This window comes from Carassius carassius, chromosome 2 (assembly GCF_963082965.1).
Source record: "Carassius carassius chromosome 2, fCarCar2.1, whole genome shotgun sequence".
Lineage (NCBI taxonomy): Eukaryota > Metazoa > Chordata > Actinopteri > Cypriniformes > Cyprinidae > Carassius > Carassius carassius.
In genome coordinates, this window is record NC_081756.1 from 18,723,864 (window position 1) to 18,740,230 (window position 16,367).

The window sequence follows — 16,367 nt, forward strand, 5'->3', positions numbered from 1 at the left end:
AAAAACTCAAATTTATCTTGTTTTATTTTTTATTTAGTGCCGGAAACGTGCTTCCATACCTAACAGAGTGGTCTTGGACTTTGTAAAATTAGTTGTCTTTATTTAAAGTAAGGAAAATCATTGCTTTCGTAAAATAAAAATAACTCTTATTTGAAAAAAAATAATTGTTGGGTATATGTGAATGTACAAAGACTTCAGATCAAAGTTATTTGAATATACATTTTCACTAGTTTATGGGATAGTTCACCCAAATATTTCTGTCATTTTCTGACCCTCATGTTATTCCAAACCTCTGTTTTTTTTGCAGAACACAATAAATGATATTTTGGAGATTGTTGGTAGCAAAACAGTTTCCCATTGACTTCCATTGTACTTTTTGTTCCAATTGACAAAAGTACTTTTAAGTCATGGGAACAAAACTGTTAGGATACCAACATTCTTTAACAGACGAAAGTGAAGACAAGAACTATTTATTTAATATTTACATATTTGGATGGCCTTTAAGTATAATTACATTTTTTAATTTGTAGGGCAATGATTGTTTACTCTTTCTTATGTTATGGGTTTCTTCACTAATTAATTCAATTAAAGTTTTATTAAATTTTTTATTGTTCTGATACCTACTGTTTTAACCTGAATATGACATCACACAAAATTCAAGGTTTATTGTTACCATTCCAGGCACATTTCTCACCCATGATTAATTTATTACATTTATTTTGCATCCAAAGAGTTATATTCTGCTGTTCTCTTATTCAGAATAAAACAGGATTCTTAAAGCCACTGATTCTATGACAAGAGTCTTCATCTCATTTGGTTGTACTTCAAGCAGATTTTTCAGAAGTACTTCTAATTTCTTAAGCGGGAGATTACATGAGGATGAGACCACAGACGTTACAATGCTCAGTGGGAGAGAACCGTGGATCTGTCATCGCTCCCTTTTAATGGATCTGTCTTTTTCAGCCAGCCTGTTTTATGTGAGAGAAAATAAACTTATGGGACATAAAGTTTTAATATTCTTTATGAGTGGGCTTTGTGCGGTTTATGGGCGCTGCAGTAAATTGCACTGCCTCATGAATGGCTGCAGTAGAGGCATGGGCACAGGGAGGTGAATTGAGATGAGTTGCCGGTATATTAGCATGGCTGTGGCTCTGTGAATTACTGGAGCAGTTGTGGGATTAGTTTCGACTCGGGGCACAGAGTGGCAAAGCGAGAAATCATTGCTGTTACCAGCTGCACAGTCCATGCTCAAAGACAACAGAGGCCCGAGGGCAGGGATGTGGTGAAGCACTGCATGGAGCTTTTCCCTTTGCAACTGTATTAAGTGATTTCCCCAAAACCTGTTCATTTGTATCTTATCTCTGTATATATTGTTATTTTAAATCATGATTTTGGCTTTGTTATGTAATGCCTTTATGTTGCTAGCTTTAGTTATCAGTCATGTACAGTCATTGCCTTTTTTAATCTTGTTTAAGGATCAAATTGATCTATTCAAGGATGATTTCAGTGCCTTCTGATTGATGAGCCTTCACATATTCTAATAAGTCATCAACTGGAAAGTGCGTTGTCATCATAAAAATTTTCTAAACCTATCCTTGAACTTGCAAGAATGGCACAAAATGAGTTACTCTACCCATCTGAACTTTTCACCTGCTGATTCATGGTTAGAATTTTAAAAGCAGTTTAAAGGGATGGTTCACCCATAAACGAAAATGAGAAATGCCTTTTTTGTTCATACAATAGAAGTGAATGACCACATTCTTAACAATATATTTTGTGTTCTGAAAGGGAGAGTAAATGATGACAGAACTTTAATTTGTGGTAAACTATCCCTTTAACCATTCACACAATGATGTTTCACGAAAATCACCATGGATGATAACTTTTTACCCTTCCTCGTCCTTCTGTATGGCTCTTTTCTTAATGTCATATGTTTTTCCATTTCTTATTACCTAAATTCTACATGGCTGATGAAAGTGATAATGACCATTATGTAACTCTCTCAATAAATCAAAGATAAAAGGAAAAAGAAGATTAGGCCTTATTATATTCTTAGTTATGAAGTAGAATCCTTCTTTCAATTTAATAATTCATGCATCAGAGGGTTAAATTGCATAAAATGAAAGTCTGGCCAAAGAGTCTCAGCAGGGTGAAAAGGGGCCCTAAATGACCTATCTGTTCTCATATCCTTGCAAAATATCCAGACCTACTTATTAATTAAAAAAAAAAAAAAAAAATATATATATATATATATATATATATATATATATATATATATTATTATTACCCACCTGACATCCTACTTTTAGTCTTCTTTGTTTTGGACACAATGTTTTGCCTTATTTGCACAGAATGAAAATTATCTGACTTCAAAGAACAGTATCAAAATCAGTCATCAAATAGCCTGCAATACCATTCAGATGTTTGGGGTCAGTAGTTTTTTTTATATTATTAATACTTTAGCAAGGACAAATTAAATTTTCAGAAGAAAAAGAAAAAATCTAATAAATGCTGTTCTTTTGAACTTTCTATTCATTGAAGAGACCTGAAAAAATGTGATCCGGTCCTGGAAATCACAGATTGCACAATAAATATTAATTAGCACAAGTGTTCTCAACTGATAATAATAAGAAATTTTCTTGAATGCCAAATTAACAAATTAGAATTATTTCTAAAGGAAAATGCGACAGTGAAGACTGGAGTAATGGCTAGAAAAAATCGGCTTGGCATCACATGAATAAATTACATTTTAAAATATATTAAAATGTATTATATAATAATACATAATATTACTGTATTTACTGTACTTTGGTTGAATAAAATGCATCTGGGTGAGTATAACTTGTTTCAAAAATAAATAAATAAAATGAAATAAGTCTTACTGACTCTAAAATTTTTAACAGTTGTGTATGTTCTATTATTATTATTTTTTTACTGACCTTTTTCTTAATCTTTTTCTTCAGTTCATGCCACACAGGGCACATGCCTTGAGTGCAGACTGTATGACTCCTCATGGTACTATCTTACACCAGATGCTGGATTTCGACGAGTTCATCCCACCCATCCCACCTCCTCCCTACTACCCCCCAGAGTACACCTGCACACCTGTGATGGAGGGCCAGAGGTAAACCCGCACATACAGACACACAGCTTATGCTCCAGCTGACAGGAAATGACATAATATTTGCACATCATCTGAGAAACGGTTGGATCCCAGATTACTTGGCTGCCAATTCTGTGCTCTGAGAAATAGGTTTGTGCGTTTATGAATAGATTGATCCACAGAGATTTATGAAATTGCCCCATGGAATAATTATGCAAAACATCCATTCATCCATCCATCCATCCTCAATGTTGTGTAAGTGCAGGTCTTAATGCAAACTGCTCTGAGAATCCATATTATGGAGCACTAGTGTCCATGGCCTGGTGTAAATCCACAATTGATTTCTCTGTCTCGAACTGTGAGACACTCTCACCATCCCATCATAAAAAAAACATGCTGATGAGGCTGTTTAGCCCGCTGCCACACTAATGTGTCAACAAAGCAGTAAATACATTGAGAGCAAGAGCAGCCCAACATACACACTGGCTGCTTTAAAGCTCAGTCAGTGTCAGGATGTGGTAATACACAAGAAACAAATGAAAAAAACACAGATTCCTCCCCTCCTATATGACAGAGGGAGTGTGGTTAATTAAAAGAATGGGATATATAACTCGCTGTGATAACGAGGAAATGGTTTTATTTTCCATAGTTCCTAAATGGCCTCACATATTTTTATGCAGCTGTCATCCACACCAATATAAAATAGCCAAATGTGTTGAAGCATTGATTCAGTTTTGTAATCATGTTTTACTATCATATCTCTCCATTAGAGGGTTGCATCTGGACTTTCCACATTCCCCCTTCAGTGCTATTTATGGGGTGCCTATAAACAGCCCCGGGGCTCTATATCCATCTGAGTTGCCACCACCCTATGAATCTGTCGTGGGACAGACACCTGCCAGCCAGGTCATACCTTTTCTACATACTGCTGTGATATTGCATGATGATTTGGCTATGTAGTGTCTAGTATGAAGTTGCATGACTATTTGTTTTAATTCAACACAATATCAGATGATTTTTTTAAATGCCTGCCTAAAAAGAGCTTGTTTAATGAAAATAAAGAGTCTTTTTGGGTGGCTACAGTTCGTAGTTTGCAGGTATTCCAGTCTTAAAATAATGCAGACTCTTTGTTTAACACTAATTCAGCAATGTTCCTCCTCTTCAGTTACATTCATTTGTCTGTGTAAAGCTCGACAGTCAAAAGTTCCTTTGGTGCACTTGAGGGGCTGAAAGAAATTAATACAAGTGCCTTTGTATAATGGATTATAATTTTCTCTTGAACACATCAGCAATATAGGCCGGAATTTCATTCCATTTAAAAGAAGTGGGCTTTCTTACAGTGAGAGCAGGGCCTGTTTTTGAACAATGATTTTCCATCAAAGTTCTCTTTTTCAGCTGATGAAAGGGGACAAGAATTCTCCTCTTTGCAAAGAGATGCACAAAGAACCACCCAAACCTTTCGAATCCAGCGACTGAGCCCCTGATTATGTTTTGTGTGTTTTGAAGTTTTGTTTGCTACCTAAATGAGTCTGTGATTAAAAAGGGAAAAATACCAAGAGGTTTCCTTGATTTTAGACTTTTCTCATGTGAAGCTATTGATAACCATCTGCAAACAAAGCACCAGGGGTATTTCAATCAGTGAAGCTATTTCTTACCTGAACAAGCCTGAGAAGCTTTGAAAACAGCAATAATAGAAAGTGACAGAAAGACATAGATATAGTCAGCTTTATTTATAGCTACTGATTGTAACCGGCAATTTTTTTAGGTCTATCTGTGCTGTGAAATAAGCTCTCTGTATACAGGATGAATTCTCTGTAATTTATGTGTTTTGGATCAATCATGTTATAAAGGTTTTTTTTTTTTTATGGAAACCACACAGTGTGCAGTCATAATAATACAGGTGTTTGGAGTGCAAATGTGATTTTAGAGAGCCCCCTGCAGGTCACATGCTGCCACAGTTGTTTTAAAGCACTGTGTGATGCCAGATGTGAGATTGTGCCAGATGTACTGATGTCTGATTCTCCGCCTTTTACAGTTTATCATCCTCAGGTGTAAGCCCGTTTTTGATCACCATCCTCTACAGAAGGTTACACTCAAAAGACTCTGAGTTCTAAACACTTTATTGATCAGCTCGTTAGAAATTTAATTCAAATGTTTTTTCTCCCATCAGATCACCTCCAGTCTTGAGCAACAGGTCACAGAGTCCAGCCTGTGTGAAAGGAACACCACAGCTGGCCTTAGCACTCAGGGTGAGGAGGCTACAATCATATTTATGAACAAACACAAAGTCAGATGTTTACGCATTCTGTGGTGTGTGTGTACTGTATATAAATGTGGGCTGTTTAGTGTTAAAGATTTTTTTTCTAATCTTACATTCCTTCCACATTAACATAATGTATATGTAATGTTTGATGGAAAATTAGTTCTCTTTTTGTTTTGCTCCAGGGCTTAGATTTAGCTTTGGAAAAAGAATTTACTCTAGGACCCATATTACCCTTGTAAAGTTTAGGTGCAGTAAGATGTTTCTTTAAAAGAAGTCTCTTATACCCACCAACACTGTATTTATTTTATCAAAACTACACTAAAAACATTTGAAAAAAAAAAACAATAATATTACAATTTATTATTACAATTTAAATGATGTTTTCTTTTGTAATATGTTTTAAAATGTAATTTATTCCTGTGATGGCAAAGCTGAATTTTCAGCAGCCATTTCTCCAGTCTTCAGCATCAGACTTAAGGTATGGTCGCATTTGCCAGTGCTTGGTGAAGTTTTGTGAGCAAAATCCAGTCATTCTAGTAGGAATCAGCATGATCAGCATGTTTCACATGAGGGCAGAAAAGTAAGTCGTACAGATTTTGCTCATGTTCTAGTTGGTCACTGACCGACAGAATGTTTCTTGGTTTGAAACTGATATCTGTGTGAGCTGTGCTTTATACATATCAATTGAACAACGCAAATGGTATTGACTAATGAGACCACATCTTTGGACGGAAGAGGAAACCTGACAATTTTGTAAATGTACAAACGGCAACACAAGCACACACAAGATTCACAAGCCTAAAAATTTATTCATATTTCAATTCAATAAATTTTCCACAATATTACTGTATTTTTGGTCAAATAAATGCATCTTTGAGCATAGGAAGCTTCTTTCAAAAACATTACAAATCTGACAGACCTCAAACTTTTGAATGGTATTGTGGTTGCTTACTAATTATATACATTATATTATACATCTACAGACAAAACACACATTTATCTCATTCAACAGCCTTCAGTCATGTAAGTATTATAACGATAATATGGTCTCTGTTCCCCTAGCCTCTGTTGATAGTGCTTCCCTTATGGTGTCCGAGACTGCAGACATCGCTGATCACAGCTGTTCCTCAGAAGACCTGTGTTCTCTAGAAGTACAAGGCTCTGATTCCTCTCCATATGGCACTTTGTGCATTGTACCTTCTGACGGTAGCTGCACAAGTCTGGATCACAGCACCCACTCTTCCCTGAGACGGCAGACACCTGCTCGCCTGGACCACACGCAGGATTCGAAGCTCCACTCTTCCCAGTTGTCTCCCGATGCTGTTAACGTGCCTGAGAAACGGGAAATTACAGGCATTAAACCCATGTCTTGCACACAGCACAGAGAACGAACCAATAAGAAGCTTACCCTTCTTTTCCCTCCAAGCACACCATCCCAATGTGCTTCCAACTCAGCAGTGACCTCTTCTGCCACCGCAGCTTCTGCTTTGACCCCCTCCACCTGCCCCTCCCCGTCACCCACTGCTCAACTGCGGGGAACCCGGCTATGCTTCAGCGTCTGGTCCCCATCATCTTCTTCCTCACAGCCACATGCTACCTCTGCCCTCATCAACCCCAGTCAACGTGAGCAGCCCCGCACACTCCGAGCCTCCAAAGGGTATCGGAAGCTGGCGAGGATTGTGCGTTCCACTAGTGAACCCATATCCTGTACTTCCATATCTAGAAGTACGTGAGTTCATTTTTTCTCTGTGGAGCTATATGGTTTTTCACACTGAAGTGTTAACCGTGCATTCATTCTAAACCATAGTTTAACAGAATCCTAGCTTAGCCTTTTCCATGTTTCACACTGTACATTTGTAAACCCCAAGTTCATGCTCTTATTTGCCATATTAATGTGAAAAAATAGTGAAGTGACGTGTTACCAAGTATGGTGACCCATACTCAGAATTTGTGTTCTGGATTTAACCCATCCAAGTGTACACACAGAGTAGTGAACACACAAACCATGAACACACACCCAGAGCAGTGGCAGCCTTATTGCTGTGGCGCTTGGAGAGCAGTTGGGAGTTCGGTGCCTTGCTGAAGGGTCTCACCTCAGTCATAGTATTGAGGGTGGAAGAGAGCTCTGTACATTCACTCCCCCCACCAACAATCCCTGCCAGACCTGAGACTCGAACCCGCAACCTTCGGGTTACAAGTCTGACTTTCTTACCATTGCCTGACCTCAGTGCATCAGTTGGGCTTATATGGATTTATTACATTTATCTAAAGTCAAAGACATTTACAGTATATTACAAAATATTTTTATTCGAAATAAATGCTGTACTTTTCTAAGTGTACTTTTTTTAAATAAGTTTCTGAACTATTCATCAAAGAATCCGAAAAAGTAAAAGTTTATACAAGAATATTAAGCAGCACAACTGTTTTCAACATTAATAATAAGAAATTTTTTTGAGCACCAAATCTCTGTATTTTAAAATGATTTCTGAAGGATCATGTGACCCTGAAGACTTCAGTAATAGCTCAAAAGAAAAAAAACAGCTTTGCCATCAAAGGAAAAAATGTTTATTTGAAATTTATATTTCACAATATTACTGTTTTTACTGTATTTTGTTAATATATTTATTGAACGTCAGTTTATTCCTGATTTTTTTGGACCACCGTGGTACTTATAATTTTTACCTCAACTGATTTGCTCTGTCAGTGTTTGACTTTAGATTTTTCCCTCAAATGCTGAAACAAAATACAATGCCTAAAAGTTTCTGTGACTGAGGAAGTGCATAAATATTTAATGAGGCAAGTGCTATTCAGTTTATTAGATGATTAGACTGGCAATAATTACATTCTAACACTATATCGTTTCACATTGTACACCTTTTGCAAAGCAGGCTTAAAGGGATACTCCAACCCAAAATGTAAATTGTCATTAATCACTTACCCCCATTTTGTTCCAAACCCATAAAATCTTTGTTCATCTTCGAAACAGTTTAAGATATTTTGGATGAAAACCGGGAGGCTTGTGACTGTCCCATATACTGACAAGTAAATAACACTGTCAAGATGCACTATTGCATCTTAAGCACACTTATGCAAGATGCACTATTGCATCCAGATGCACTATTCTGATGATGCTTTTCATACTTTTCTGGACCTTGACAGTGTTATTTACTTGGTAGCCTCTGGGACAGTCACAAGCCCTCCTGGTTTTCATCCAAAATATCTTAAACTGTGTTCCGAAGATGAACAAAGCTTATATGGGTTTTGAACGACATGGGGGTAAGTGATTAATGACAACATTTTCCTTTTGGGGTGGAGTTTCCCTTTAACGTCACAAAAGTAGGACTGAAGTTTCTTAAGTGCATAGTTTAATAGCTAAAATCAGTGCAAACTCATAACTACAAGTGGGAAATTTTGGTTAATCTGGGGTTTAAAAAGACAATAAACCGCATTAAGCTCATTATGAAAACCACATCTGTGTAACTAGCTGAGTTTATACAATCATTGCTTTATTGTAGTTAGAGGAAAATATTTGATCTTTGCATATCATATAATACAGCGTTATATTAAGTCATTAATAACCCATGAGCAATCTGGAAATCTGAGCATATGACTTCACTTGCAGGTGACCCTTGTTCTCCTGCTTCTAAACATCCACCTGAGGACTCCCCACAGACTCCCTGTGATCAAGGTTGCACCTTATTTCTGTTTTCCCTGTAACACAGTATTCAAAAGATAGTTATTCAGCTCAAGTAAAATTATGGTTATTAGAATAAACAAACTAATGCATTGCTTTTAACAGCATGTATGGAGCTCTCTGAGAGCGACCGACACCCTTCTGCCAAACAAAGCAGCCTAGGGGGCAAGAAGCAGAAGGACAGTGGAAATGTGGACATCCAACTCAAACCTCACATCCCTCACTCAATGTCTACAGAACGACCACAGTCTCTCGCAGACCTCAAAACTTACAAAGACACCAAAGTGCTGGTGGCCAAGTTCCTGGAACACTCAAGCAGCAGTCTACCTCTAGAGGTCCAGCAGGTGGTCAACAGCATTAAATGTGTGATTAAATCTGATGAGAAACACATGGAGGAGGCAATTTTCAGCGCAAGTATCATTGATCAGGTGAATTTGGCATATTTTGGTGTAAAATATGTATTATTTACCATCTGATGTGTGCTTTGATAGTTGAAAGTGAAATATCACAACTGAATTACTTTGGGGATGCTTGTTTTATCTTTCACACAGTTGGTGACACAGTCACAGAAGATCATGGGCAACCAGAGGAAGCATGGTCACGAAGACCTGCATTTACAGAGCTGTGGAGCTTTGAGTTCCCCGTCTTCATCCTTGCGCCGTCCCCCCAGAGGATCTAGTCAGACGGATGTCCCAGCTACCCTGGATCATCAGCCTCCACGCCAGCCTCAAAGCCACATCAGTGTATGCAGAGAAACTACACTTTGACCCTCCAGACTACAAACACTCTTTTCCTCTGAATATGTGCCAAGGACAAGTCCTAACTCTCATCAGCAGAAAACTGTAGCTCTTGAAAAACAAAAAGAAGTTATCATGGAGTTTATGCTCTCTCATATGTAAAAAATAAACAAAAATAAAGAAACGCCAGCGTTTACCTGCAGGGGTATATATTTTTATTTTATTGTCAGAAAAAGGGTAAAATATTTAAGTGAATTTGCTACTGTGGTAAATACGAGAGTGGGTCTATAATAGACTATAGAAGATGACAACATGGATAAACCTCTTCATGAAACCTTTTTCTTTTTTCTTGTTTAATTTAATACACAGCTTCTGCAAATATTATGTGAATTAATGGATATACTTGGTCATTGTGTGCCACTGCAGGACAGAGTCCTTTATAAAGCTGGATTATTCAACTTACCTCAGTGTGTAATTATTTTCTGTACTGCAAAATAAAAATGCGTCTGTTCCTATTGTTTTTTTGTTTTGTTTTTTGATGATGTTGTTAAAAACTACTACCCCAAACAAAGAGCAGACTTATTTCAGGGTTATCTTGCTGTGATTTTGCTTGTCAAATGTAGTCTCTTTTCTATGTATTTACTCTGCTCGCTACTTGGAGGGGGAGGCTGATTATTTATCACTAGATGGCAACTACTTGTTTGAATAATTTGAAGATACGCTTACTGTGGCTCTTACACTTTATATTATAGCCTTAACTAGCTGATATTTTTAAATCAACCTCAGACATTAAATGAATATATATATATATATATATATATATATATATATATATATATATATATATATATATATATATATATATATATATATATATATATATATAAGACATCATGAGCAACATTCCGGAATAGGTAAAGCCAGGCTCTGGGTAGGGCTCCCATAAATACGTCGTTTTGGCTAACGAGAATATTAATTCTAGTTCCATGTATACCCCACCTTCTCTTATTATTTGAGCGTCCAATGAAAATTGAACGACAGAAGCAGTTACGCCCACAGCCAATCAGATTCGTTTAAAGTGTCCTGTTGTGTACACGGATTGGTTGTTGTAGCTGTCAATCACGTTTCTCTACACTTTACACACTGGTAGACATTTTTCCGGATTTTATCAATACATCCAACCTGGCAGTTAGATTTACAAGAAGACGAGGACACGATTACGAAATCTGATCTTTTGCTGACGTGTTTACTTATGTATTTAAATTATACAAAAACACGGTTTTTCTGCATGCATTCTGCAGGAACGAGAAAGGCTGGAGTTGAGTTACAGTATAAACGAACTCTAAAGCTAACGGTGTAACGTTATGTATAACGTTAGTCTAATCTGCACGGAATTGCATTCAGGGATGGCTTAAACGCATAATTTCATCTGTTTATACGGTGTTGTTTTATATCTGGTGCATATTGTTGTGCATGTGCAGAATACTGTGAATCAGGCCCTGCTAGCGAGCGGTGTCAGATGTAACGCTAATGGTCTAATAGCTTATTAGTGCTTCGTTGCTAATGGTAATAGATTTGTTTACATGTCCAATTTCGGGTTGGCTTTGTGTGTTTGTCATTGTGTGTTTAGAAGAAATCGCTATCGCGTTGTTGAACTGAAGCTAACGCACGACTGTTGCTCCACCAGATACACACATGCTACTTTAGCGAGGTTATAGATAACATACAGCCGAACGGACTATTCAGAAGTGTATTTATCACACGATCACGACGGCGGAGATGACCGTAACTGATTAAATATGCGTTATCGAGTGCTGTAGGATCAGGCGGAGAACGTAAAGCTCATGGCTGTGCGCCGTTAACGCGCGTCAGAGGCCACGTCGCCTGTGTGTGTTGATGTGTTTGATCTACCGACAGTGGCGTTGCATGAATGCAAACAAGGAAAAGCTTGAAGTCGCCAACTGTGCGGAAGGGATCCGGTGGAGTCGTCAAGTAACGCTAGTTGTGTGACCAACTTCAGGTTGCTGTACGTTAAGCCGAATGCAGAAGACCACAAATCTTTCAAGATAGATAACTTAACAGAGAAGTGACCACATCAATAGTTGTTTGTTTGTTTTTGCGAGGGATTGTAATCTGTGCGTCTGTTCGATTACACGATGATCGGCTTCAGCGCGAATCGACGTGGAGGTCGCCTCCCGTCCTTCATTCTGGTTGCGTTATTGGTGATAATCGTCATTCTGTCGTTTAACTACTGGAGTGTGTCCACTAAGCACGGGCGGCTGCTGGACGAGCTGGCCGAGATGCAGACGCAGGTGAAGCGCACGGACGCGGCGCGCTCGCGCCTGGAGAAGAGAAACTCCGAGCTGATGATGCAGGTGGACACGCACCGGAAACAGATCGATCAAAAGGACGGAGACTACAGCGTGCTGGAGAGCAAACTACAGGCCAGGGATGCGTTGGTCAAAGCCTGCTCCGATGAAAAGGTGGGTGAGAGAAAATAACCACGAGGGTCCGTGATTTTCAACTGGGTTTAAGGCTGGGCTCTGACTGGGCCATGCAAGGATATTCACCTTTTTCTCCTTCAACCACTGTGTGCTCAGTTTTGCTGTGTGTTTTGGTTCATTCCTTTCTTGAAAAGTGGCATTTTTTTCTTGCAACCCTCCCATTGCAAGCCACAATTGTGGAGAGTTTGTGATATTATTTTCACATGCACACAATGACCTCTCTTTGTACTAAATTACTGCTTCACAGTTGCTGTAGGCCTCTTGGTCGCTTCTCTGAACCGTTTCCTCCTGGCTCTTTCATCAGTTTGGAGAGACGTCCTGATCCAAGGAGGGTCTTTGTTGTACCAAATACCTTTCACTTAGTAATAATAATAGGCTTCACTCTGCTTATAAGCATTGATAAAGCCTTGTGTGTGTGTATATATATATATATATATATATATATATATATATATATATACAGTACAGACCAAAAGTTTGGACACACCTTCTCATTCAAAGAGTTTGCTTTATTTTCATGACTATGAAAATTGTAGAGTCACACTGAAGGCATCAAGGGCTATTTGACCAAGAAGGAGAGTGATGGGGTGCTGCGCCAGATGACCTGGCCTCCACAGTCACCGGACCTGAACCCAATCGAGATGGTTTAGGGGTGAGCTGGACGGCAGACAGAAGGCAAAAGGGCCAACAAGTGCTAAGCATCTCTCGGGGAATTCCTTCAAGACTGTTGGAAGACCATTTCAGGTGACTACCTCTTGAAGCTCATCAAGAGAATGCCAAGAGTGTGCAAAGCAGTAATCAAAGCAAAAGGTGGCTACTTTGAAGAACCTAGAATATGACATTATTTAAGTTGTTTCACAATTTTTTGTTATGTATATAATTTCACATGTGTTAATTCATAGTTTTGATGCCTTCAGTGTGAATCTACAATTTTCATAGTCATGAAAATAAAGAAAACTCTTTGAATGAGAAGGTGTGCCCAAACTTTAGGTCTGTACTGTATATATATAATTTTTTTATTTATTATTATTCATCTCCTGACTTGTGCCTGTCCACAACTTTATCCCAGAGATCTTTTGACAGTGCCTTGCCACCCTCAGTTGATTGTTTCAGTTGCACTACCACGGACTGAAATGCTCCAGGAAAGCTCTTTTCATGCCAAACTAAAAAAAAATTTAAAAAAATGACCACAGCTTATCACAGTTCAAAGTCAAATGGCTTTGTGTGCCATTGAGAGAAGATTAGCTACAACTGACTGAGTCAATACAGCATCAACAGTATTGACGGCAAAATAGACTGTTTGACAGGTGCAATATTTGAAAATCGATAATTATTAATTTATTTTTTAAATTACATTTATATCTGAATTTGTCAACCTATAGACTTTCAAACATCAAAGCAGGCGCGGATTTATGGGTGGGCCTGGGTGGGCACGTACCCACCCAGATTGACTGGTGGCCCCCCCAATCAAATTAATAAAAACAATAATTTTTTTAAATTTTAATAATAACGAATTAATAAATAATTTAATTTTAATAGTTTCCTGAGGACATTTAAGTACAGTAGCTACGAAAAATAGCTACAAAATAAAAATATTATGTCGGCATATCACGTGTCAGTCCAGTAATGCTACACGCAACACCGTGGGCGCGTTTCAGACCGAACGTTTTCCACGGCAAACTAACTGAGCTATGGCTAAACAGCTATCATTAACGCACTTTAAAAAAAAAAACACGTCTAGATGATGATATACTTCTGGACCATGTCATAACGTTACCTGAGGAGGAGGAGGATGGTCGTGAGAGACACTTAATGTTAGTGGCTTATTTTCATCGAGTCATGCTAGCGTTAATGTTAGCATGAAGGCTGACACTGCACTCCACCACCACAGACCGCCACCAGCATCCAAAGAGATGCCATCGGATCTATCGGCATTGGAGGAACCTGCCACTCAGCCAAAGCTGTCAACATTTCCGTCTACTATCATAAGTGGAAAACCATGCTCATACAACAGCAACTGGTATGAGAAATTCAAATGGATTGAATACAGCAAAGAATGGGATGCAGTGTTTTGCAAGGCGTGTAAACATTTTCCAGAGATGCACAAAGAGTTTGCTTTTACTGGAACTGGAAACGTCTCGGAGAAACCTGCGACAACTATAGTTAACTGCGTTAACTAAGCAAAAATCGTACATGGTCAGCTATGCAACGCAAAGCCGTGGGACAGTTTTGAACCAGCTGCATGGTGACACGCCGTCATTTGTGGAGCGAAACAGGGAGCATATTAAAGTTGTGTTGGACATTGCCATGTTATGTGCCAAGCTGGAAATACCACTCAGAAGCCACAGAGAAACCCGAGGATGCACTTAATAGAGGTAATTTCTTAGAGCTCTTCAAGTTCATGTCAAAATATGCTCCAGAAATTGAAAATCGACTGAACGAGCTGCCCCGAAATGCCACATTCATGAGCCACCACATCCAGGGTGAGCTGCTTGAAGCTGCAGCATCGATCCTACTCCAAAAAATAAAGACTGAACTGCATGGGCAATATTTTCTGCCACTTTTGGAGTGAATTTTTTTTTAAATGATCTGTGTGCTTTGTATGGCATTGCCATTCCTGATGCTGAACATGCTGTATTCATCCAGCACATCAGACGGAAAATGGATAAGGAGAACTTCCCCACATTAATGGAAATACTGGATAGCTGCCCTGTCGACATTTTCCCCAACATCAATGGTTTGTTGAGGGCCATCATAACACTGTCTTTAATATCCTGCAGCGTAAAGAGACTTTTCTCCGCAACAAACAGGAACAGGACAACTTGGCACTTCTGTCCTTTGAAAGAGAACTTATTGACAGTTCGGATTATGATGACATAATCAGCGTTTTCAACTCAAAGCCCAGAAGACTCCGCCTGGTTTAGAGCTCAGGTAGCGCTGTGTGTGTTTTTATGCTGGCCCGCCGTGGCATTACTGCGGATTCTGAAAGGATGGTTAGAGTTATTTCAGTTTGGGTGTAGCAACTCTTTTAACGAGTTTTGAGACCTGTTGTTCTGTCTTATTTTATGTGTGGCGTCATTTTACAGGCTGTTATCTGTGTTATTCTGCCCACTTTTTGTATAATGTTCACCGTCTCCTTTGGCGTTTGTTTACGTTTTGTGAATGCACTTCTGGCTCTGTGTCTCGAAATACAGCTGAGTATATTATGGTATTTAAGTCACGTGATGTGATTTGCACGTGTTTATGTGATGTAATCTGTGTGTGACCTGAACACCAGTAAAAACATGTTTGATAGCATTTGGTTGTTTGCCTTGTGAATATATAACACATAGCATACCTGTTTTCTAATGTCATGTTTCTTTTTAAAACACAGAATCAGCTCGTTCTCTTGTGAATTTTTTTTCTGCACGGGCCGGCCACACGCTCTCCGTGCACGCACTGACTTAAAAGTGGCGTAACGCCACTGTTACACTGTGAAACACACATACTCCGTGTGCAGTGCGTGACTGATCCACGACTGTAGGCTACCACAAACACATACTCACTATTTGTGTTTCAAATTCAGAAGTTATCAGAAACTTTTATTAAAAAAAAAAAAAAAAAAGGTTTGTCAGCATTGCGATTGTCTTTGTTCATATACACTCTTTAATAATAGGTGTTTTAACACAATTTAAACAACATATTATTCAGTGCTACTTATATAGATTTATATATTAAGTTGCTCAAACAAGTGGTAAAATATTTAACCATGTAGTACTTATATTAAAATCGCAAACATTTCAAAAATTAAAACTTAAAATTGACAAAAACAGCCGAATATCATGCCTTTTCTTTTGCATTTAAGTTTTAATACAATAAATATTGCTTGTCACAAAGAAATTGTTTTTTCACCTCCACCATATATGAGACGAGAGTTGTTCATTATGTCGCCTTGTTGAAGTAAAAAAGACGTTCTGTATCCGCCACTGCATCAAAGTGTCATGAATTAATATGTATTTGTGTACAAAATGACATATAAACATATTTTCCTATTCTATTTAGCCTGGAAACGCTTCCAACACGCTTG

General features: G+C 38.3%; 2 protein-coding genes across 4 annotated transcripts in view; both read left to right on the forward strand.

The window, feature by feature from the left end:
* LOC132105554 (protein ENTREP2-like) overlaps positions 1-10,315 on the forward strand; it is a 97,565-nt gene extending 87,250 nt beyond the window's left edge. For both annotated transcript variants that reach the window (XM_059510754.1, XM_059510763.1), the window contains 7 exons: positions 2,964-3,124; positions 3,874-4,009; positions 5,274-5,352; positions 6,429-7,091; positions 8,989-9,054; positions 9,166-9,488; positions 9,612-10,315. In XM_059510754.1, the coding sequence (XP_059366737.1) occupies positions 2,964-3,124; positions 3,874-4,009; positions 5,274-5,352; positions 6,429-7,091; positions 8,989-9,054; positions 9,166-9,488; positions 9,612-9,827 (1,644 nt within the window). In that variant the 3' untranslated portion in view covers positions 9,828-10,315. The remainder of the gene's footprint in view (positions 1-2,963; positions 3,125-3,873; positions 4,010-5,273; positions 5,353-6,428; positions 7,092-8,988; positions 9,055-9,165; positions 9,489-9,611) is intronic.
* A 617-nt stretch (positions 10,316-10,932) lies between these two features.
* Positions 10,933-16,367, forward strand: part of LOC132105580 (protein GOLM2-like) — a 34,059-nt gene continuing 28,624 nt past the window's right edge. The window contains exon 1 of one of the 2 annotated variants that reach the window (XM_059510801.1): positions 10,933-12,280. In XM_059510801.1, the coding sequence (XP_059366784.1) occupies positions 11,954-12,280 (327 nt within the window). In that variant the 5' untranslated portion in view covers positions 10,933-11,953. The remainder of the gene's footprint in view (positions 12,281-16,367) is intronic. The other variant, XM_059510811.1, reaches the window with a different exon arrangement.